The sequence below is a fragment of the Hypanus sabinus genome, chromosome 2 (assembly GCF_030144855.1).
Source record: "Hypanus sabinus isolate sHypSab1 chromosome 2, sHypSab1.hap1, whole genome shotgun sequence".
NCBI lineage: Eukaryota > Metazoa > Chordata > Chondrichthyes > Myliobatiformes > Dasyatidae > Hypanus > Hypanus sabinus.
Genome location: NC_082707.1, coordinates 57,548,286 through 57,574,090, shown reverse-complemented (window position 1 = coordinate 57,574,090; position 25,805 = coordinate 57,548,286). Strand labels below are relative to the sequence as shown.

Below are 25,805 nucleotides of genomic sequence, written 5' to 3'. Positions count from 1 at the left end.
GGGAAAAAACTTTCACCAGGAGAAATCAATATTCATGCCATCCAGTTGGAGGCTGCCCAGGTGGAATTAAAGGGGTTGCTCTTCCACCTTGAGGGTGGCCTTATCTTGGCACAAGAGGAGGCCATAGACTGAAGTCCGAATGGCATTACATACCTCTCTTAGAAGTGCCATTCTTCTTGGGTGACTTTTTATTGACTTTTTTCTGATGAACTGCACTGAGCTCTGACATATATTCACTGCCTTTGAGATGGGCTTGTCCTTCTCCACAATCATTTCCTTGATTTGTCTTGAATGCCCTTTTATCTTCATTTTGGCTTGCTCTGTTGAAAGTCTACCATACTGTTGGACCTTACAATGAGAAGGGTATTTATTCTTATGAGTTCATTGCAAACAGGTGATCCTTCATTTCTCTACATTAACAAAGTGGGTGAGTTGGTAAGGTAATACATACAGTAAATTGCACCTAAGGAATTTTAGCGTAGTAATTTCAAAGAGTATGAATACTTCTCCTGCCTCACAATTTTGGTTTTAATTTTTCAGCGAATTGTTTACAGGCCTTGGAATTTTTCTTTTGATTTGACATGATGCACAATAGATTAGCTCAAAAATCCTATTTCAATATATCTTAAATTTAGAAATTAAGACAGTAAAATGTGAAAATAGTTGTGGGGCACAAATACTTTTTCAAGGCACAGTAAATGTACACAGTCATTGTGTTCAGCAAAGCAGTCTGACTGACTAACAGAGCTTGAAAGGTCTTGGGTTTGTGTCAAAGAACGCTAGGATGCTACATTTCCTTAAAATGAATATGACATGAAAACTGCTTGGAAAGTAATCAATCACTTGTATGAGGTGGAAGATCTTGTCAGATTTGAGCTGAATGAGCAGAATGTGAAACCTTTGGCTGTTAACAGAAACAATAGGTCACAGAAGTGTGCATGTTAGCAATAATTATTAGTACTTTGGGGAATTTTGACAATTTATAAAATTACCACCCCAGACTTGCTATCAGCATATGACCTTGAGGACATAAATGAAACAGCTTGTTCTACTGACAATGCATATGATGCCAGTGCCTAGCTGAATTAGTTGTTACCGGTGAGGTCATCTGGATTATTTTTGTGACTTTTGAAGGCACTGAGATAAGACATTTGTACTGGGAATTGGCAACAAGCAATAAGCAGCAATCTCTTTATTGGATTCTTTGATCAATCACAATCATGGCAAGTTTTGCTCTTAGACTAACCAGGATTGAGAGTCTCTGGGGTTGTACAGAGGATAGGCGCCAAACAATTGTGTCCATGGTTGTGTTATATCTATCGCGGATATACTTGCTGTTGGGAATGGATAATTTGAATCATTACTGGGCCAATATTCTTGTTAATAACCCATTGTAAATTTTATTATAACAGTACATCCGAAGAGGAGAAATTATAAATAATTAATTCATTGCTGTTCCCCTGCATCCTATCGTTCTACTGCACTGCATGCCATAGCTCTGAAGTAGTTCCTAACATACGACAGAGAGATTCTGTCATTAAATAAAATTACTTTTTAAATTAATTGAATCTTAGTTCTTGTGCAGATCCTGTCACTCTCAATTACTGATCATTTGCTGCTCTGCATTGTCTGCTTGTCCTCTTCCCAACAGATGGTATAGCTGAGCAGTCAAAGAATGTTTCTCACCTGACTCAGCTTTCTGCAAACAACAAAGTTACTTTCAATTCTGGAGTAACAAAGGCCTGTGACATACCTCACTAATAAGTATTACCAATGCTCCAATGATAGTAATTAATTCACCAACAAGTCTCAAGTAGTCTTCTTTTGTTTGATAAGATTCCTGAAATGATTTTTAAAAGGTTCACTGTTATTACAAAGGAAAATGGTAATTGCACACTAAGGTAAAAATAACCCTTAACTCTGTACAATGTTTAGTACTATACACATTGTTGAAATTAGATTTGCATCTGAAGTTCAAATGAAGAATAATGCACAATGTCAACAAAGCACATCTACTTGAATATAACCATATAACAATTACAGCACGGAAACAGGTCATCTCAGCCCTTCTAGTCCATGCTGAACGCTTACTCTCACAATAGATATCTGTCGTAATTTAATTATTTTAGCATTAAAAACAACAATTTTGACCTTGTCTTTGCATGAGTTGATATCAATTTTAAATGTATTCATTGTTATGAATGCTGCAGGAAAATCTTGTAGATCTTTATATCATTCTCTGAAATGTTACAGAACTAGTTATCCTATTACCCTTTTTGTTTCACTTTAAGGTTTTCCTGTTAGAAATGCTTAATTAAACTGGAGTACATTATTTTAGTGCAAAATACTTGTTTCCAAATTATAAAGCTTGTAGTTTCCTTTGAAAATAATGTTTTTAAGTTTATTACAGCCTTTGGTAAAAGGCTAACAAATGAGTAATGTCATTTGGCCTTTTATTCCAGAGATGATGCCCAACCCATAGAGTTTTTCTAGCAATTTGTTTTATGCTTTAAATTCCAACATCCGTAGTCTCTTGTGTTTCCAGATATCAGGATAAGTCTCAACCACAAAATGTTTGTACTTACCGCCAAAGTCTTCTGTGTTCTGATGGTGAGATTGTCAGATAACCCTGGTGGAATTGGCTTCAGAGGCCGATAGAGGCTGGAGACTGTGAATATAATGATGTACATAATATAGGAGAACATCCATATGAGGAAATACTTATAGCCAAATGAATTCCATTTTTGATGTAATAGCTCTTTCACTGGCTTAGCATCAACAAGTTTGCGAACCTATGAAAATAAGGCTAATTAATGCCTGTTCATTTGTTTCTTTCTTTATCACAACTTTAATCTGTTTTCCTACAGCTGAGGCAAGGTGAATTTACACATTATTATTTCCATAATTTCAACTTTAACAATGCCTTTACTGGTTCTTGGGCACAAAAAGCATTAAAAATGAAGTAAAGTAAAATGCTAGAAAATATCTAAAAACATCTGTGAATCCCCTCATCTTGCTGCCACTTTTGTGATTTGCTAAATATAGAATTCAACTGGTGACAAACTTTACTAAATCCATACACTTGAAATATTTAAGAATATATTTTAAAGTGGAAGATGTGATGCAATATGAAAAACTCACCCATAGAAATGAATTGCATAACTAACCAGTGCAGCAAATTTCTGTCAGCTCAGATCACACACTTACTTCACTATTCCTGCTTGTCGTTATGATGTCCAGAACTGATTTTTGATCGCCCCATGTATCAATGTTAGTGAGGTCATAAACACAGTAAGAAATTGTTCCCATTGTCCAGTATATTTTCTTTTGCTTTTGAACCAAATAGTTGAACATCTGTGGAAGAAAAAGGAGTTAAACTATTACACTAAATCTGCAAAAGAACTTTCCTTAAATGAAGAAATGTTCTGCAGGGGTTGGTGTTGGGACTAATTCTTTTCACATTTTCCTTACGTCTAGGATTTGGATGACGGAATTTATGGCTTTGTGGCCAAGTTTGTGGACGATGTGAAGATAAGTGGATGGGCAGGTAGTGTTGAGGAAGGCAGGGGGCTGCAGGACTTAGACAGATTAGGAAAATGGTCAAAGAAGTGCCAGGTGGGATATAGTGGAGGGCAGTGTATGGTCAAGCACTTTGGTAGAAAGAATAAAGGTGCAGACTAGTTCCTGAAAGGGAAGAAAATTCAAAAATCAGAAGTGCAAAGGGACTTGGAAGTCTTTTTGCAGGATTCCCTAAAGGTTAACTTGCAGGTTGAGGAGGCGGTGAGGAAGTCAATTGAAATGTTAGCATTAATTTCAAGAGGACCAGGATATAAAATCAAAGGTGTAATGCTGAGGCTTTGTAATGCATTGGTCAGACCACACTTGGAGTATTGTGAGGAGTTTTGGGACCCTTGTCTAAGAAAAAGTATGCTGGCATTGGAGAAGGTCCAGAGGAGGTTCACGAGAATCATTTGAGGAGCGTTTGATAGCTCTGGGCACTTGATGAACTTGCTAAAGTTCAGAAGATTGAAGGAGGATCTCAGTGGAGCTATTGGATATTGAAAGGCCTACATAGAACAGATGTGGAAAAAAAATGTTTCCTACAGTGAGTGTGTTCAGGACCAGAGGGCACAGCCTCAGAATAGAAGGATATCCATTTCAAACAGAGATTAGGAGGAATTTCTTTAGCCAGAGAGTGCTGAATATGTGGAATACAATACTAATATGGCCATGAAGGCCAAGTGATTGGGTATATTTAAAGCAGAGATTTACTGATCGGGCATAGCATCAAAAATTATGGGGATAAAGCAGAATGGTGTTGAGAGGGATAATAAATCAACCACGATGGAATGGCAAAGCAGACTTAAATGGCCTGATTCTGCTCCTATACCTTACATGTTATAGTCTAAGACTTAGACTACTGAAACATTCCACCTTATGAAACATTTCATTGTTCTTAAAATTTGTGTTAAGTGATCCTCATGTTCCTTGTAATCTGAGTGAAAAGCTAACCATGCACTAACGCAGAACTTGTGTTTCATATTAACTTGAAACCAACAATGTGGGAAGAAAATCAAGAAAAGATTAGGTAATAGCATTTGAAGATATTGAGCATGTAATATTTTGAATGCGAATGGTGCAGCAAGAGAAATGTGTTATCCAAGTCTCTGCATGCAACTAAACCCACTAAAGTTGAAACTAAAAGAAGAATATTTGCAGGAAACACTGAGTAATGGTGGAAGAGTGAGGGAGAGAGAAAGAAGAAAGAGAAAATGATGCAAAGTCAAATGGGCAGAAAACTTCCCTTGAAAAAAATAAACAAGGTGGATTGGAAAAAACAGGTCACCAAACAAAAATGATAAATGCAAAATTGGTGACCAAAATTATTACTACTTAGCTATGAAACACTGATAGATCCACATTTGCCCAGATGGTATGAGAACTACAGACTTCGATTATTTTGTCCGATGTTATTTTCCAGGGAGGTAATTAAGTTACAAAAGCTTTTCATTAAATGAAGGCTATATAAAAAGCTGTTCTATACCTACAATTATTCTATGGGTATTTATTTCTGCCTTTGGTTACAAATATTGTGCTACTAGGACCAAATCATAAACCAAATCAACAACATTTCATGCAAGTCAGGCCAGAAGTTAGAAAATCTTAAAATGAATATGATGAAGATATCAATGAAGATGAAATATAGTTGCCATTTAATGATACTACATAAGAGACATTCAGCTTAAATGGGGTGGGTGAAGTGCCTGTTTCTATGATGTATAACTCTGTGATTCTAATAATGCATTCTTTTCAATGTTTGGAAGTTGTCTACAAGGTTAGATGGAGATATATTTTGAAAGCAATACATTAAACAAACTGATTTTCTGATTTGAGGTTACACCTTGTGATGCATTTTCAATGGATATGCTGTGACAAATTTTTTGCAGAGCAAGATCCAGTTGACTCTAAAAAGTACTTGGACGTGTACTTGGTCAGGAAATGCATTGAGGCTTCTAGACCTAATGTGAGCAAACACAATTAGTGTAGTAAGGCATCACAGTTGGCATGGATGAAGAGAGCCAAATGAATTCAACTCTGCATTGTATGGTTTTATGATTCTAAGTCATTGAGACATAAATACTGGCCAAGATGAACTTTATCACTCCTCAAAATACTTCCATTTTACATTGATCTGAAAGGGAAAACTTGGCCTTTGTTCTTAGCCATTACTGCATTGATCCAATGTATTTTTGTGCTCAAGAACTTTAAAGGGGATGCAGCCCAAGACTATCTGACTCAGAGAAGGGAACATTACCAACTGCACCAAGGTCAACAAGATCTTTGATCCTCTAATATTTTTCCAATTAGTGTTTGTTGTACAGATCAGTGTACTTTTTTTATGGAAGTTACGTAGTTTACCTACCACAAAGTCCCCCTCAGCTGCTGCAAGCTTCAGCGGTGTGTAGCCATCATTGTTCACAATGTTCTCAACAAATTGATAATGTTTCTCAGATACGAGAGAGGTAATGAGATCATACATGGAATATGCCTGCTCTTTTTCTGGTTGTAGGACTAATACATGAAGCACTGTGTTACCTGTACAAAAGAATTCTCAATTTTAACCATAATCAAAAATAATTACCTCGAGCACCCAGGTAAGACATATAAAAATAATATTGATATGATTTCTGATGCCTTCAGTATTACTTCAGTGAGTACAGTTGTTCGGAGTTTTAATAATAATCTGAAGTAAGTACGCATGTGTGTATAGATTTACCATGTCAATGGAAGAGGGTGAATTAATTGGTGCTTTACAAATACAACTAAACAGCTATGTTATTGAATTTTTTATGTCTGTATATTTGCATTCAGAAAAGTGATGTAGGGATTGTGATGGTTATCATCAAGTGTTTATGAAAAAGTGTCCATTTGCAAAAGGTTATGTCACAAAGAGCTCTTACCTAGACCAAGAGAAAGCTGGGTGCATTTCTTGACAGTTCCTAGCTCCTTTGTGGAAATAGTAATCAACGTGCACTTAGCCATTCCTGTAGAACGGCACTATGAATTATAAGGGTAGGCTGGAAATCTGAGGTCAGATTAGGGAAGGCAAGTGGAGATAAAATGAAGTATGCAGGTGCGAAGGATGTTATTGATGCTTTATTCCTTAACTTCTTGGTCAATCAAATCAATTGTCTTAGATCTTATGAAGGGCATCCCAGTCTAATGTATGTTAAACTACAGATGATTAGAGTAACATTATGCTGTGGTTCATTGTTACTACTCTGATTTACTTGTTCCACCTACAAAAGAATTTGTCTAATGACGTGACACTATAACTTTGAAACCTTTTAAAAATATTAATTTTTCTCAATACAAATAGCAGCCGCAACTCCAGAGACTTAAGTTTGACCCTGACCTTGGTTATTGGTTGTGTGGAGTTTGCAAGTTCTCTTAATGACTTTGCATGTTTCATAGAACATAGCACAGTACAACACTGAACAGGCCCTTTGGCCCACAATACTGTGCTGAACCTTAATCTACTCTAAAATCAACCTAACCCTTCCCTCCTACATAGTCCTCTATATTTCTTTCATCCACAAGCCTCTTAAATGTCCCTAATTTATCTGCCTCTACCATTACCACTGGCAGGGTGCTACTCTGTGTGACAAACCTGCTTTTGACATCCCCCTATATTCTCCTCCTTAAAGTTATGCTCTCTTGTATTCACCATTTCTGCACTAGGAAAAAAAACACTGGATGTCCACTCCATCTTATCGTCTGATAACCCTTTATCAAGTCACCTCTCATCTTCCTTTGTTCCAAACAGAAAAGCTTCAGCTTGATGAACCTACCCTCATTAGATGTGCATCCTGGTTTCATTTCAGTTCACTATTTTCCTTCCACATCTCAAAGATGACTCTCATATAGTTGGGTGACAGAAGAAATAGGGTAGGGGAGATGCAGTGGGGGGGGGGGGGGGAAGGGGTTCATGGGGATACAAAATTTAAAAATGGGACTGTTGTAGAAGGGTGCTTGTTGGTTGGAATGGACACAATGGACTGAAAAGCCAGTTTCCAAGGTGTTTTCGACAAAATACAATCAGTGCAGATACCAAAGGCTTTTTCATGTAAATTAGGCGTAACTTGGTTGTTGTATGAAAAAACTACTGGGATATTGATGAAATACTCGCCTAAAGAGTCCTGGGCTTCCAGTGGAGCACAGTGTTTAATAAGAGTTCGGACAATTTCTTCATTACCAATGCATGCGGCAAATGACAGCAAGTATTCACCTACACGTAAAATATGATGGAAAAGTGACTGAACATTCAGTGTGAAAATGAATCATAAACTATCCTTAACCAAATAAAACTGTTGTTTCAAACAGAATGTACACACAAATAAATCCTTCTGAAAGGGTTTCCATAATTCCTGCAGAAATTTCAGTATTATTGAAATAAATAAATAAATGATTATTCCACATCAGTCTATGATTGTTAAGAACCTTTATATCTGTAACTGTGCTTCTTTATGCCTTAAAACCTCTCAGGCCAGTCTGCAAGAATACCACTGATCAGCAGTTTCACAATAAAGTTAATTCCATCTTTAATCCCAGAGTTAGACATAGAAATGGATTCCACAAATGTTAAGAGACTAAATTTCTGTGTGGAATTTCCCAGTTACCTGTCTTACCATGGTCATGGTCTGCATGATTTGTTTTGTGTTTATTTTTTCTCTTTCTCTGTGGGCACTGGGAGTTGGTCTTATTTTTTTTTAATTGGGCTCTTTCAGGTTCCTTGCTTTGCGACTGTCTGTAAGCAAACAAATCTCAAGGTTGTATAATTTATACATTCTTTGATAATAAATGCAGTTTGAATTTTTGAATCTTACCTTTGGTGAGAAAGCAGCAGTTGGGAGAGGCCAATATTCACTAAATACCTCTCATATAGTTTTCACGTAAATTATGACCTTGTGAGCTGTTACAATACAGTAGAATGCTTCCTTGGTTGGTTGGATAAATTATATTTTAGACTTCTGAGAGAAACATTGGCCAGGGCATTGGGAGCATCTACGATGTACTTCAAAAGTACATAGTGGTATACTTTGCCAGTTATTTGTCAGTAAAGTCTTTAAAGAGTCAAGTTTAAAGTCAGCAATTGTAACAAGGCAATATTCCTTCAGTTCTACACTGCAGTGTACATCTTGAATTTTTGTATGTAGGAAGGATTCATAAGCTTTTAACTGAAAGCTAAGGATGCTCAAGTGTAAGCAATAGAGCCATGACAGACAACGTAACACTACATTAACACCACTGGCACTGTTCCTCTAAAGGTATTACTGGCTATCAAAGGTAAGAACTCTTGTGAGAATGGACCTTCATCGTGAATGCCACATACCTTCTGATTCTACAGCCTCTTGTATTTCTAGCACAATTCATTTATCCATTTTGAGCACTATAATTTCTGAGGAGACATTGGATTGCATGGAAGCAGAGAGTTTAAAAGAAGCAAATGGGGGCAGTCAGCACATTTTGTGTGCCATAGTTTCCTAGCAAGCTTCTTTCAGTAGCGCAGTCACAGTCAAATCAGTGGAGGAGTCCTCACACAGGTCTGGGACCAAGAGATTTAAAAAAGCAGGTTCCCAGGATTTTGTTTTTTTTTTCAACGAGTCAGTTGTGAATCATTAGCAAGGACAAATAAAAATACAAGTGGAGTGGCCATTTTTGGAGTTGCTATTGTGTGAGTGGATCAGGGTTAGAGTGTGGACGCTTTGGCTCATCAGGTTTCAGCGAGAACAGATTTGGGCAAGCTAAGTATCTGGTGAGTTTCTTCTTCTTCTTCATTCGTCCTTCTTCACTTGTTAGCACATAGTTAGAGCAAAGAGAATGGCTCCAGGGGATGTGTTGTGTTTTTTGTGTGAGATGGGGGGAATTGGGGCCTCCCAGATAACCACATCTGCACCAGGTGCACTGAGCTGCAGCTCCTCAGAGAGCGTGTCAATGCACTGGAGCTGCAGATCAATTACCTTCGGCCCATACAGGAAACTGAGGAGGCGATGGAGAGGAGCCTAAGGGAGGTAGTCACCCCTAAGTTGCAGGACACATGTAAATGTTTGACTCTGGGGGGAGGAAAGTGCAATGGGCAGCCAATACAGACTACCCCTGTGGCTGTTCTCCACAATAATAAGTATACCATTTTGGATAGTGTTGAGGAGTTGAATTATGGAGGGGGGTGGTGCGGTGGAAACTGAGGCAACCAGATCTCTGGCACCAAGTCTGGTGGTGTGGCTCAGAAGGGAAGGGGTGAGAAGAGGACTGTGGTAGTGATAAGGGATTCTATAGTTAGAGGAATGTGGTATCCAAATGGTGTGTTGCCCCCAAGGGGCCAGGGTCAGGTCCATGACATTCTAAATGGGGAGAGTGAGCAGCCTGAGTTGGCACCAATGACATACAGCAGGTAGAAAAAGCAAGAAGGTCCTGAAGAGAGAATTTAGGGAGCTAGGCAGAAAGCTGAAAAGCAAGACCTCCAGGGTGATAATCTCTGGATTTCTGCCTGTGCCACACACCAGAGAGGGTAATATTAAGATGATTTAGCAGATCAATGCATGACTGAGAAACTGGTGCAGGGGGCAGCAATTCAATCTGGATCATTGGGATCTCTTCTGGGGAAAATATGACCTGTACAAAAAAGACGCGTTACATCTGAACCCAAGGGGGACCAATAACCTTGCAGGCTAGTTGCTAGAACTGTTGGGGAGGGTTTAAACAAACTTGGCAGGGGGATGGGAACCAGAGTGATAGGGTAGAGGAGAGGGCTCTTGGTTTACAAGTCGAGTCAGTGTGTAGTGAGATTGTCAAGGACAGGCAGATGATTGGGCAAAATTGCAGTCAGTGGGTTGAGATGCAGTGTAACGGGGGGACAAAATCGAAAACTGTGATAGATACAGGACTGAAGGTGTTATATTTGAACACATGCAGTAGAGCTTGACAGGTATGACATTGTAGGCATCGCAGAGTTGTGTCTGAAAGAAGATTATAGTTGGGATTATAGTTATCCAAAGATACACATTGTATCAAAAGGACAGGCGGGTAGGCAGATGGGTAGGCATGGCTCTGTCGGTAAAAAAAGAAATCTAATCCTTAGAAAGAGGTGACATAGGATTGGAAAATATAGAATCCTTGTGGGTAGAGTTAAGAAACTGCAAAGGTAAAATGATCCAATGTGAGTATTATACAGGCCTCTGAATAGTAGCCAGGATGTGGAACCGCTTCTTTTACATTGTATGTCAAAGATTTGGATGATGGAATTGATGGCTTTGTGGCCAAGTCTGCAGATGATACAAAGATAAGTGAAGGGGCAAGTAGTGTTGAGGAAGCAGGGTGGCTGTAGAAGGATTTAGATGGATTAGGAGAATGAGTAAGGAAGTAGCAGATGGAATATAGTGTAGGGAAGTGTGTCATCATGCATTTTGGTAGAAGGAATAAAACATAGGCTATTTTCTAACTGGAGATAAAATTCAAAAATCTGGGGTGTAAAGGGACTTGGTGTAGAATTCCAAAAGGTTACTGTGCTGTCTTTACGACAGTTATTTAGTTTATAATATTTTCGCTTAGTAATTCATTCAATAGTATTTTCTAGTTAGAATTAGAAGTGTTTAAAGTATATTCATTGCATGTAAAATATATCGGCATGCGATGACGTCACATCCGGTTTCGCCGCGTCTTGTGGGAAAACACCGGTTTGAAATTAGCGCGAGGGTGGGGGCTTTCCACGAGGCTCACCTGAGCACAAGCAGTTTTGCAGGCATGAGAAATCACAGTGAGAGCAACGCTGTAAGTTAATAGATAATCGATATATTGAACTAAGATGTTAATGCTGATCCTGTTAGAGGTAACGACGGTAGATAATGTTTATGCTTTCGTTAGTTAAAGAGTCGCGGATAGTTTGCATGGAAGTGTATTTAAAGTAGTCAATGGAGCAGGTAAACTCTCCCTGTATACTGCACCTTAGTGTAATGTAGTTATAGTCACCTTTGCAAGTATTTACACTTGAAATGTGATATTAAGGAAGGAACAAATACTGTATCAATCTTGTATTGTTTTATCAACAGTTTTCACCATATGTTAATGTGAAGAGTGAACAGTAAATGGTTAATCTTACTGCGATCTGGTTCTTATTAACTGTGGTTTATCCGGACGTTAAATTCGGCGTTTCGTTACACCCGAAGGAGAACGTTACAGTGAAAAAGCGGCATTATCAGGTGTTTCAAGTGCTGCAATGTCAGCTCAATCCAGCATCAAGTCGACGCCGCCCAGCGACAGGGGCAGTAAACCGACATCAAGTAAGCCCACCCGGGCGTTATCAGGTGTTCCAAGTGCTGCAATGTCAGCTCGATCCGGGATCAAGTCGATGGCGCCCAGCGACAAGGGCAGTAGAACGACATCAAGTAAGTCCGCACAGGCAAGAGCCAAGGCAGAAGCCGCCAAGGTGCGACTGCATTACGCCAAACAAGAGGCAGTTTTGAAAATGAAACTGGCCACCAAAGAAGCCGAAAGGGCCGCCAGACAAAGAGAAGAGGCTGCCAGAGAAGCCGAAATCCAGAAAGAAAGGGCCGCCAGAGAAGCCGAAGAGGCTGCCAGACAAAGAGAAGAGGCCGCCAGAGAAGCCGAAACCCAGTTGGAAATGGCAAAAATATCGACAGAGTTGCAAGTGCTGCAGCTAGAAAGAGAAGAAGAAGCTGCCAGGGTGGAAGCAAAGTACATAGAACAAGCTGAAGAGTCGCGTGATCTGACCGAAGTAAGATCTACTTTAGAAAGGACCAGACTGGAACGCACAAGCGACTATGTACAATATCAAATAGACAGGCAGGCTCGTCTCCCCTCTCCATACGTATTCGATAACTTCCCCAGCTACGAGGAACCTCAGAGAGTCACGGTTGCATCACATCCATACGAGGAAGGAAATTTACCCTCACGGCTCCGTGATGAAGTCAAGAATGAAAGAACCGACAACGCTCCTTCACCCCCACAACAGGACGGCGGGGAGGGAGAGGTTCACTCCAGGACAACAATTGTCAGCTCGAACTGTACAGAAGTTTGCGGTCAAACTCAGTCAAGCCGTTCTTGTTCCGAGATCTGCCTCACTGAGGTGTACCCTAAAGAAGCACAACAAGACATTACCAAGCGTAAAGTAACCGACGAGACGCTAGGTCAGTCAGTTTTCATTCAAACCGAGGATGACAACAAACTTGCACAATCAGCTCAAGATACCATTTCTTTAAAAACCAAAGACACCAAGGTCTTCAGAGATGAAGCAAATAATGGGGTTGCCCCATTGCCAATCAGAGAACCACGCCAGCGCTCACCAGATAACAAAGAGCAGGCAGTCAAACGGTTCACGTCCTTACGGAAAACCTGGAAAAGGAAACCTGAGATACAGCAACGCACCCGATTGGCCCACGAGGTACTGTGCACCCTAATGGCAGAGGTCACAGCCATTATGAACGCACAATCATTCCTACCTGTGTCTTCTGACCCAGAAAACCCCTTTATGCTTTCGCCATCAACGCTCCTTACGCAAAAGGCAGGAGCACCTCCGCCACCAGGAGATTTTTCAGACAAGGATTTGTACACAAAGCAATGGAGACAAGTCCAGGCTCTGGCAAATCAGTTCTGGCCTCGCTGGAGACAAAAATATCTACCTTTGTTGCAACAGAGACAAAAGTGGACAGAACCCCGAAGGAATCTTCAAGTTGAAGACTTAGTCCTGCTCAGGGACAAGCAAATCGCTCGCAACAGCTGGCCAACGGCCAGAATCACTGTTACATTCCCTAGCGGGGATGGACATGTCAGGAAGATCGAATTGAAGACTACCAACCAAGGCGATGTGAAAATTTACCAAAGGCCAGTTACAGAAGTTATTCTACTTCTACCCAATGACTGATTAAGAGACTAAGTTTGTACTCTGCTCATTGTGACCTTACGAAGGTCAAGTGGGGAGTGTGCTGTCTTTACGACAGTTATTTAGTTTATAATATTTTCGCTTAGTAATTCATTCAATAGTATTTTCTAGTTAGAATTAGAAGTGTTTAAAGTATATTCATTGCATGTAAAATATATCGGCATGCGATGACGTCACATCCGGTTTCGCCGCGTCTTGTGGGAAAACACCGGTTTGAAATTAGCGCGAGGGTGGGGGCTTTCCACGAGGCTCACCTGAGCACAAGCAGTTTTGCAGGCATGAGAAATCACAGTGAGAGCAACGCTGTAAGTTAATAGATAATCGATATATTGAACTAAGATGTTAATGCTGATCCTGTTAGAGGTAACGACGGTAGATAATGTTTATGCTTTCGTTAGTTAAAGAGTCGCGGATAGTTTGCATGGAAGTGTATTTAAAGTAGTCAATGGAGCAGGTAAACTCTCCCTGTATATTGCACCTTAGTGTAATGTAGTTATAGTCACCTTTGCAAGTATTTACACTTGAAATGTGATATTAAGGAAGGAACAAATACTGTATCAATCTTGTATTGTTTTATCAACAGTTTTCACCATATGTTAATGTGAAGAGTGAACAGTAAATGGTTAATCTTACTGCGATCTGGTTCTTATTAACTGTGGTTTATCCGGACGTTAAATTCGGCGTTTCGTTACACCCGAAGGAGAACGTTACAGTTACTTACAGCTTGACTCAGTGGTGAGGAAAGCATTCATTATGAGAAGACTAGAATATGAAAGCAAGGATGTAATGCTGAGGGTTTAAAAGGCAATGGTGAGACCTCACTTGGAGAATTGTGAGCAGTTTTAGGCCCCTTGTTTAAGGAAGGGTTGCTGATATTGGAGAGGGTTCACAAGAACAATCCCCAGAATGAAAGGTTTATTGTATTTTTTTAAATTCATTTTTGGGATGTGGGCATCACCAGCTAAACCAGCATTTATTGCCCATCCCTAGTTGTCCTTGAGAAGCAGGTGATGAGCTGCCTTCTTGAACCTCTAGAGTCCCTGAGGTGTAGGTACACCTACAGTGCTGTCAGGAAGGGAATTCCATGATTCTGAGCCAGCGACATGTAGGTATGGTGACATGTTTCCAAGTCAGGATGGTGAGTGACTTGAAGGGGGATTTCCAAGTGGTGGTGTTCCCAGGTATCTGCTGTTCTTATCCTTCTAGATGATAGTGGTCGTGGGTCTGGAAGGGGCTGCCTTGGGATCTTTGGTGTGTTGTTGCAGTGCATCTTGTAGATGGTATACACTTCTGCAACTTTGTTGATGGTGGAGGGACTGGGTGATTATGGAAGGGGTACCAATCGAGTGGGCTTCCTTATACTGGATGTTGATAGTGGGGCATTCAGTGATGGTGATGCCGGTGAATGTCAAGGGACATTGGTTAGAGCCTCTCTTGTTGGAGATGGTCATTGCCTGGCACTTGCACAGCTTGAATGTTACTTGCCTCTTGTCAGCCCAAGCCTGGATATTGTCCAGGTCCTGCTGCGATTGGGTATGAACTGCTTCACTATCTGAGCAGTCACGAATGGTGCAGGACATTGTGCAGTCATCTGCAAACATCCCCCTCTGACCTTATGATGGAAGGAAGATCATTGATGAAGCAGCTGAAGATGGTTGGTCCTAGGACACTTCCCTGAGGAACTCCTGCAGTGATGTTCTGAGAATGAGATGATTGACCTTCAACCACCACAACCATCTTCCTTTGTGTCAGGTATGATTCCAACCAGTGGAGGGTTTCCCCCTAATTCCCATTGAATCCATTTGAGCTAGGGCACCTTGATTCCATACTCGGTCAAATGCTGCCTTGATATCAAGGGCTATCGTTCTCACCTCACCTCTGGTATTTAGCTCTTTGGACCATGTTTGGACCAAGGAGGTGAGTGACCTTGACAGAACCCAAACTGGGCATCCGTAAGCAGGTGCTGCATGATAGCACTGTTGATGACCCCTTCCATTACTTGGCTGATGATTGAGAGTAGGCTTAAAAGGCAGGGTTGGACTTGTCCAGTTTTTTTTTGTACAGGACATACCTGGGCAATTTTCCTTTTTGCTGGGTAGATGCTGGTGTTGTAGCTGTACTGGAACTGCTTGGCTAGTGGTATGGCAAGTTCTTCAGGACTATTGGTGGGATTTTGTCTGCGTCCAAAGCCTTTGCTGTATCCAGTGCTTTCAGCTGTTTCTTGATATCACGTGGACTGAATCAGATTGTCTACAACATACTGACATCTGCGATACTGGGGACTTCTGGAGAGGGCAAACTGGATCATCTTCTTGGCACTTCTAGCTGAAGTTTGTTGTTACTGCCTCAGCCTCATCTTTTGCACAAGTGTGCTGGGCTCCCCTATCACTGAGGATCAGGATATTTGTGGAGCCTCCTCCTCCAGTGAGTTATTGGACTGTCCACCACCATTCACGGCTGGATGTGGCAGGACTGCAGAGCTTAGATATGATTCATTGGCTGTGGAACCACTTAGCTCTGTGTATTACATGCAGCTTACCGTGTTGAGCATGCAAGTAGTCCTGTATCGTGATGTCTCATATTGAGGTATGCCTGGTGTTCTCGGCATGCCCTCCTGCACTCTTCATTGAACCAGGGTTGATCCCCTGACCTGGTGGTAATGTTAGAGTGGGGCATATGCCAGGCCATGAAGTTACAGATTGTAGTTGAGTACAATTCTGCTGCTGCTACTGGCCCACTGTGCCTCATAGATGCCCAGTCTCGGGCTGCTAGATCTGTTTGAAGTCTATCCCATTTAGTACACTGGTAGTGCCGCACAATGTGGTGGAGGGCTTCTTCAATGTGGAGATGGGATTTAATTTCCCAAATATGGTACGGTGGTCACTTCTACCAATGCTGTCATGGATAGATGCTTCTATAGCAGGTAGGTTGGTGAGAATGAGGTCAAGCGTGTTTTCCCTCTCATTGGTTCCCTTAGCGCCTGCTGTAGTCCCAGTCCAGTAGTTGTGTCCAGTAGGACCTGACCAGATCGGTCTGAGGTGGTACTACTGAGCCACTCTTGGTGATGGACATTGAAGTTCCTCACCCACTGTACATTCTGTGCTCTTGTCACCCTCAGTGCCTCCTTCCTCCAAGTGTTGCTCAACATGGAGAAGTACTGATTCATCAGCTGAGGGAGGACAGTACGTGATAATCAGCAGGAAGCTTCCTTGCCCATGTTTAACCTGGAGCCATGAGACTTCATGGGGTCCAGAGTCAATGTTGAGGGTTGCCAGGGCAACCCACTCTCCACTGTATACAACTGTACCACCACCTCTGATAGGTCTGTCCTGCCAGTGAGACCATGTAGTGTAGGTTTCTGTTAGTCTTGATAGACCATGGATTTGCACCTTGGAAAGTTTCAGCTTCAGCTCAAACTAGTGACCTTCAGATCACTAGACGAACGCCTTAACCACTTGGCCACACGCCAACACAAGTGAGACAGTACATATCTAGGAATGGTGATAGTGGAATCTGAAATGTTAACTGTAGCATATAATCCTGTCAATACAACTATGTCAGGCTGTTGCTTGACTAGTCTGTGAGACAGCTCTCCCAGTGTTGGCACAAGTCCCCAGATGTTATTAAGGGGAACTTAGCAGGGTCAACAGGGCTGGTTTTGCTGTTGTCATTTCTAGAGCCCAGGTCGATGCCGGGTTGTCCATCCAGGTTCTTTTCTTATTATTTTCGTTTTAGCAGAACGAGTGATGGCTCTAAGCCAGGCATGGGCAAACTACGGCCCGCGGGCCATATGCGGCCCATTAAGCTTTTTAATCCGGCCTGCAGAACTTGATGAAATTATATTAATAAACCTTGTTAACATTTTTTCCCCACAATTCTGGCGTTTTCCCAATAGATGACGCACTCTATATACATTGACCTTTGTTGAGGTGCAGCGTATTACTCCACATTTATGCTTTACTCTTTGTTCGGCTCGACCTATTTGTGTGAACAGGCGTTCAGCGTCATGAACATCAACAAAGCCAGCCACAGATCCAAGTTAACTGACCAACACCTCAGATCCATCCTGAGAATCGCCACAACAAAACTAAATCCAGACTTTGATGCGCTGGCTAAAAAGGGAGACCAACAACACTGTTCCCACTGAAATCAAAAATAAGTTGTGTTATGTAAAAAATGCATTTGAAAATATTTTTTTCAATAAGCCTTGCATGTTACATGTCATTTCTGTTAAGTGATGGACATGAGTAGTGCACAGGTGCACGTACGTTCTCAAAATAAAAAATGCGCTCTAGATCAAATAACGCGCTCCGCATACTGGCGCGCTCTCACTGTTCTGTCTTTGTGCTGGTCGTTGTTGAGTTTTGGCACAGGGGACAATTGAATAAGAAGGAGCAGGACAAGTAGACCTGCATCTCCTACCGTTTTTGAAATAAAGACAGTCAGGAGGAGAGTGATGATGATAATATCTTGAAGGATAACAGAATTTTCAGTGCTTTAAAATAATAACTGTTACTATTAAAAAAGCTGTATTTTATTCATTTAATTTTCAGTGTTTTAAAAGACATTTCAATAAATAGCTAAATACCATGGGACTTCAAAGACAGATATTTTGTTGTAATGCATTTGTTCATTTTCAATTGAAATTAAAGCACATGTTTTCTACATATCCCTTGATATTTTATTTTCTCTTATGAGGTGTATTACCAAAACACTCCGTCCATCTGCTCCTGGTCCGGCCCCTCTGTCAAATTTTAGAACCCTTTGTGGCCCACAAGTCAAAAAGTTTGCCCACCCCTGCTCTAAGCCTTTACTCACTGTTGAGAAGAACGAGGGGACAATCTCAATGAAATGATGAAAGACCTAGGTAGAGTGGATGCGGACAGAATGTTTTCTATCATAGGGCAGTCAAGGACCAGAGGACAAGCATCAGGACAGAGGGATGTCCAATTAGAATGGAGATGAGGTGGAATTTCTTTAGCTAAAGGGTGGTGAATCTGTGGAATCCATTGCCAGAAGTGGCTTTGGAGGCCAGGTCATTGGGTGTATTTACGGTGGTGGTTGATAGGTTCTTGATTAGTCAGGATGTGTAAGATTAAGGAAAGAAGTCAGGAGAATGGGGCTGAGAGGGAAATGGTTTAGCCATGATGAGCAGAGTCAATGGGCCAACTGGCCTAATTCTGCTCCTTTGTCTTATGGTCTATGTCGCTTCAGGCCATACTTCACCTTTTCCGAACTTAGTTATGCAGCCAGACTTGTTTTTTTTTTCTATCAATTAACTGTCCAGTAGAGTTCTATTAATGTATAAAAACAAGTGCACTACCTCCCAATGAATAGCACAAAATCTTGAGATGAATAGTCTGATGTTGTGCATAAACCCTCATAACGGATCTATTGAGCATATTGATTGGCTAATCCCCCTACTGCCTCATTCTCTGATTATTAATTGATTTAAGAGTAGATTGTTCTGATGAAGGTTCTTTGATTTGAATCTCTAATCTGCATTTTGCACAATACATGCTGCCTCACTTCCAGTGTGATTCAAGCATTTTCTGGTTATGTTTTGGACTTCCAGCAGATCTTTGATCCAATTAAATTTTTCAACTAATGGTTGTGATGGGACATGGGGGTTCTCGTGCAGGATACCCTTAAGGTTGAGTCAGTGGCGAAGAAGGCGAATGCAATGTTGACATTCATTTCTAGAGGAATAGAGTATAGGAACAGGGGTGTGATGTTGAGGCTCTATAAGGCACTGGTAAGACCTCACTTAGAATACTGTGTGCAGTTTTGGGCTCCTTATTTAAGAAAGGATGTACTGACGTTGGAGAGGGTTCAGAGAAGGTTCGCTGGAATGATTCCGGGAATGAGAGGGTTAACATATGAGGAACATTTGACCACTCTTGGACTATACTCCTTGGAGTTTTGAAGAATGAGGGGGGACCTCATAGAAACATTTTGAATGTTGAAAGGCATGGACAGAGTGGATGTGGCAAAGTTGTTTCCCCTGGTGGGGGAGTACAAGCAGACATAACTTGAGGATTGCAGGGCGCCCATTCAGAACGGAGATATGAAAGAAATTTTTTAGCCAGAGGGTGGTGAATCTATGGAATTTGTTGCCAAGGGCAGCAGAGGAGGCCGGGTCATTGGGTGTATTTAAGGCAGAGATTGATAGGTGTCTGAGTAGTCAGGGCAACAAAGGTTATGGTGAGAAGGTGGGGGAATGGGACTAAAGGGGAGATTGGATCAGCTCATGATGAAATGATGGAACAGATTCGATGGGCCGAATGGCCGACTTCTGCTCCTTTGTCTTATGGACTTATGGTGACATCACTACTGGACCAATGCAGCCCCTAAAATTAGCAGGATCATTCAACAAAATTATACCAGAGGTCCAGAGTGTTTAGGGCCTATTGGAGATCATAACAAAAATATCTACCTTCACTCACAAAAATTAGGTCCTACCATAGTAACACTGACACTCCTCTCCTGGGACAAAGCAGGAACCAGTAGCACGTGCATTCATCACATCAGCTCCTCGTTTCAACAGTTCCTTAACCATTTCCACATCTTGTTTCAGAACAGCTATGTGCATTGGCGTTTCACCTGCAGATTGAGAAAATTATTGGAAACTACAGACATTTGCTTCATATAAACAATGCAAGAAATTACCATGAAAGTGATGCTCAGTTTCTTGGTAATTTTGGACTTTGCTAGGTTTATTGAAACTTCCCCGTGTCTGATAATGATATTGTCTGCCTTGAAGGGTGTGGTGAACTACATATACCTGTCTGGACGCGCCCCTCTGCTGACTGCTCCTGTGGCTCCTCCCACAGACCCCTGTATAAAGGCGATTGGAGGCATTGTTCCTCCCTCAGTCTCCAGGATGTTGTGTGGTGGTCTCTTGCTGCTAATCGTGGTCTCTTGCAGCTAATAAAAGCCTATCATTCGCCTCCCGTCTCCGAGAGTTATTGATTGTGCATCAAAGGGAAAGTTCATTCCAACAGAAAATAAACCATTGTCCGACCAAGAGTGACAATAAAAACACATAAAAGTATGTTCTGTTTTTTTATAACTGAACTTTTATGTGTCATGAAGACAGAAGGTGGTTGGAAAGAGTTCAGAAGGCTCAGCAATTCATTAACATCCAGACGCTGGTTCTTCAGCACTTTAAAAGCCATTTGCGGTTTGCGTTCCAAGGCCCACCCAATGGTGCATCAGGAACATGGGCCATCTCATCAGGGATGGAGAGCCTGCTGGAAGGATGACTTCCATTAAACTGGTGAAACTGGAATGGAAGTATAGTAAGTCAACCTCCTTCCAGAGAGACTGCTTCAGAAGCAAAGGCTGTGAGGCTCAACCTAAGTTTACAGAACCACAACTCAACTTCTATCTAGGCTTGTTGAAGCCTTCCAGACTCAGTATCCAATTTAACAATATTATTTAACATATTCTCTGTTTCTCTTTCCATAGGTGTTTCCTGACTTGATCAGTGTTTCTAGTATTTCTGCTGGACATTGCAATTATATAGTTTGTTACCTGTTCTTTACAGGTTCAGGGTTTTAGCCAATAAGGTTCTTTTGAAATGTGGTCAATGAATATGTTAAAATGATCATTAAATATATCATTGTGTTTGCTTACATAAATACTGCACATAAGACCTGAATTTCTAAATCTGAGAAACAATCTTGGAATAAAATCAATTATATTAGTGCAGAGGTCTTAATGAAGTCAAAGCTACCTAGACCATGAGAATTATTACCTCTATACATGTCAGACGTCATTGGCTCATTGATCAATGATGGCATCATATCCAGAATGAACTCTGCAATTTCCTTATTGCCATTTAACAATGCAGTATGTAGTATTGTTTCTTCTAAGTTCCCTTTAAATGACAATTTTTAAAATTTCAGTTTTAGCATTAGTGCACAACTCAGCACAAAATCTGTTAGATTATTATTTGGAAATGTGAACATATCAGTAGTTTAAGAAAGTATATTATGAGCTAACCAGCTATAAAAGGAAGATGATTTAATATTTTTGTAACATAGACACTGGTATAGAGATCAACATTCATAATCTGGTTGATCATTAATGTCCAACATTACAAAGTTTATTTATTATCATGGATTAGAATTTCTTTCCTTTGTTCCTTACACTTCCTGAAATCTTGATTGTAACGTGGATGGAATGATATGAAAAGGAAAAATGTTTTCCATTGTCATTCCATTGCAAAATATATTAGGCTTATCGGTGTACATTTGTCATATTTGTGACTACAGAAATCAACAGGTTAAAATGTATAGCTTACTTTCACCAGCAGTATCTTGCATTGGGCAGTATCTGCTTTGGTATCCCACTTCAGATTTTAGCCCTGAATGGGACAAAATCTCACATGCAGCAAATTGACCATGGCTCACCGAAGAGTAAAGTTCAGAGAATCAGGATTAATTGAGTGATCCTACCAAAAAGTAATATAAGATGAATTATCTGAAATCTTCCACTCTGCAAAATTTTTCTATGATCCTACAAAATGCTCCCAGCCAAGATTTTCAGCGTTAGTGTGAATAATATTGCAGTGTATATTTTCTGGTCAGTGGGGATGATTCTTTCACCTTGGAGTACTGAAGAAGTTGAACCCCTTGTGTATCTTCACCTCCTGGAAACCTTCTTTGATGTCAGTTCTTTATCAACAGCATTCTTCAACCAATGACTTCTTACCCAGAAAGTGGAGTGCAACCACAAGAATTGAGACCACAAGAGACTATTGATGCTTAATTTTAAAGCAACAAAGAATATGCAGGAGAAACTCAATGGGTTGAGCAGCATCTTGGGGGGGGGGGGGCAGTGAGGAATTGTCATGATTTCAGGTTACAACCCTACATTAGGATAGAGAGTGGAGAGGAGAGATAACCAATATAAAGTGAGGGAGGTTGGTGAGAGGAATGGATTACTCGACCTGCTGAGTTCCTCCAGCAGGCAATTTGTTGCTGTTGGACCATGGAAATGTGATCTCCTAATTTCCCTTCAGACATTTAAAAAGACAAAATGTTATCGAGTAAGGATATGGAAATGGAAATTGGAGCAGATTAAAGGCAACTAGAGACTTCAGGGTACAAATTCAATTATTTCTGATCATTGATAGAGAATTTTCCCACAGAGTTCAAATCTTTGGTGAAATCAAGAGTATTTAACAGCACAATACCACTGAATCCTTGAGCACTCAAGGGTATGCTCAGAACTTAAATGTGAATAGTAGATGCTTTGAGGGATGTTGGACAGAATGCAGCGAAGATGGAGCAATACCTTATCTCCTGCCTAGGTAGCCTCCTACCTGCCGGCATGAGCATTCTACTCACAGACCTCCGTTGATACCCCTGCCCCCCCCCCCCTTACCCCATCCCTATCTATTATTTTAGTCTGGTTCTCTTTCTCTCCCTTCCTCCCCCCCTCACTATAATCTCCCCCACCCCTACCTTTCTTTCTCCTTTATTTCCCATAATTCTCCACCTTCCCCCTAGCCCATTTCCCTTCAGCCTATCACTTCCCAGCTCTCTACTTTATCCCTCCGCCCACTTCTTATCCCCCCTCGACCATCCCATGTTACTTCACTCCTGATGAAGGGTTTTGGCTTGAAACGTCATCACTACCTCCTCCCACAGATGCTGTCTGGCCTGCTGAGTTCTGCCAGCAATTTGTGTTTTTATGGAAGAATTAACCTCAATTGCATTCAAGATGTTGCTAAGTAGCAGCTACAAATTGCTCCTATTAAGTAAGTTCTATTTCTCTGCTTGATTTATACAGTGTTAATTTATAACTATTATTAGAAGTTTAAAAGTGAGGAGAAGAAACGTAAAATGCAGAAAATAATGAAGACTTTAAATGAACACAAAAGGGAATGCAGATTCTGGAACCTGGAGCAGAAAACAGACCACTGGAAGAACTCAATGGGTCAAATAGTATCTGTAAGGCTGAAGATGGAAGTTTTATGCCAAGGCACTGCAACTTATTCAGATACGATGCACCTACCTCGAATCGCAGGATCAAAGTCTTTACTCCTCAATAAGGACTTCATACTGACAGTGTCATTTATGTGAGCTGCTTTAAAAAACTCACTTCCATGTCTGTAGAAGAAAATTCTCCAGTAATTCAAATAATGAATCATTAGAACTCTTCCAAATCTTTTTTGAAATGCATTTAAAATTAAATTACTTCCTGTAGATCCAAACAATTATTCTCCCTTTTAAGTAAGTGACTTACTCCGAGGATCAATTCCAAGCATTTGATGCTGGAAGATTAACCAAAAATAGAAATAAAATTCAATTAACTAGAGTGAGGATTGAAAAGACTGTCACAGTACTTTAAACTGTTTAAATTTAACTAAAAATAAAATTCTGTTCCCTTACCTATAAAGGGCATGGATAAGGTGAATGGTCATCTTATCTGTGGATGGGGAGGTCTAAGACAAGGGAGCTAGGTTTAACGTGAGAGAGGTATGTTAAAAGAGATCTGAGGGGCAACATTTTCCCACGAAGGGTGGTGGGTATAAGAAATAAGCTGCCAAAGGAAATGATAGAGATGGGTACCATTACAATGGCTAAAATGTATTAAGACAGGGGGAATAGAAGAGTAAAGGATTAGAGGGATATGGCCCAAATACAGGGAAATGGGATTAGTTTAGATTGATAACTTGGTTGGCATCGATGAGTTAGGCCAAGGGGCCTGTTTCTATGTTATGTAACTCTAGGTCTACATGACTTTAAATTTTAAGTGATTTGTTTTTAACATTTTGATTTTGAAATGGTTACCTTGCTGTATCATTCATGTTCACTGTGATATACATATGGATATTTTTTGAATACTTTGAGCACCTTCGGCTCTGCTTGATTCCTTTAAAAAAGAAAAATCATCTTATAAGTATTGCCTTAAGTTAGATAACATAATACAAGTTTATTTTTCATATGCACTCTGTGTATCAGACCAAAATTATTGGTAATAATTGCTGGAAAATCCAGATTTGCTCCTCACAAAATTAATAAACCAGAAATCAAGGTGGGTGTGTCCAGGAAAATCTATTTATGCTGGTTATGGGTGTGACTATGTATTGGGTGCACACATTATAATCATTCATCTTAATAGAATAATACAATTAACTAAATATACAGTATGACAATTTTCTAAGAAGTAGTATCTGTGAATATAGAGTAAAATTTTTACAGGATAATATACAATAGATTAATACAACAATATAATCTTTTAATCATGGAATAGAACCAGAAAATTACAATCTTTTTATCATCTTTATTTTCAAAAACCTCATGGATCTACAGATACAATTTATTGGACAAATGAAAAAAATCAAAATGTTCAACATTTTTAAAGTCACCTCAGTATTTCATTAAAATGTATTAAATCACTCACTTCCAATCAATTGGATTTATTCAAACAAATGCTTTAAAAATATTCTTCGCCATAATAATTCTATAGGTATTTTCTATGCAAATTCTCTCATAATACCATAATCCACGAATATGAAGTTACAGCAGATATTATTGATTAGTACTTTAATTAAGATGAATACTGATGTTTTATTATTTCTCTTATAAACTGAAGGTAACAATTTCAAAGTTCTGCTGCTTTGCTACATAGAAAACCTACAGCACAATGCAGGCCCTTCAGCCCACAATGCTGTGCCGAACATGTACTTACTTTAGAAATGACCTAGGGTTACCCGTTGCCCTCTATTTTTCTAAGCTTTTATATTTTAACATCATTTGCATATTCATTAAGAATTAAAACCTTGTATTGTTATATTGCATGAATTTTCTACTGTGCCAAAGAGAGATAAAGGAAATAAGAATTAAGTACAATAAAAAGCATTAGTAGACAAACGTACATTATCTGTTGGTATCACTGGATGATTCTATTTATTACAACTCAAAATTATGTATTGAATTATTGCAATTCCTATAAGTCATGCAGAAACAAATAAAGTTCAAAATCATTCTGCTTTACAATGGGCTTTTATTTCCCTGCTCATTATGTATTTCATTATCTGAATTGTATTTCCAGGCAAATTGTTGATGTTAAATCCAAGTGTTAATTTGATTTTAAAAATCTGAATAATATGTTATCAACTAAACAAAAATAATGTTTTAACTTTTCACTTACATGTATGTCCAAATGTTGTACATTATCTGCTTCTTTTACAGAAACGTAAATTAGAATTCATGTTTTATTCACAAGAGTTAACATACAATATCAAATTTAACAGTTTGGTTTCTTGATAGTTTATTTTTATTGAATTAAAGTACATTTTCTTGATTTATAAAGTTAGGTTTAACATTCTTAC

General features: G+C 39.9%; 1 protein-coding gene across 1 annotated transcript in view; it reads right to left on the bottom strand.

Moving 5' to 3' along the window:
• LOC132403532 (transient receptor potential cation channel subfamily V member 6-like) overlaps positions 1-24,296 on the bottom strand; it is a 36,548-nt gene extending 12,252 nt beyond the window's left edge. Inside the window, exons 1-9 of the mRNA XM_059986929.1 lie at positions 24,262-24,296; positions 23,483-23,577; positions 21,216-21,338; positions 19,919-20,059; positions 7,691-7,789; positions 5,924-6,096; positions 3,208-3,354; positions 2,586-2,792; positions 1,754-1,840 (exon numbers count right to left, since the gene is read on the bottom strand). Coding sequence (XP_059842912.1) covers positions 1,754-1,840; positions 2,586-2,792; positions 3,208-3,354; positions 5,924-6,096; positions 7,691-7,789; positions 19,919-20,059; positions 21,216-21,338; positions 23,483-23,577; positions 24,262-24,296 — 1,107 coding nt within the window. The remainder of the gene's footprint in view (positions 1-1,753; positions 1,841-2,585; positions 2,793-3,207; positions 3,355-5,923; positions 6,097-7,690; positions 7,790-19,918; positions 20,060-21,215; positions 21,339-23,482; positions 23,578-24,261) is intronic.
• Between the last annotated feature and the right edge of the window lie 1,509 nt (positions 24,297-25,805).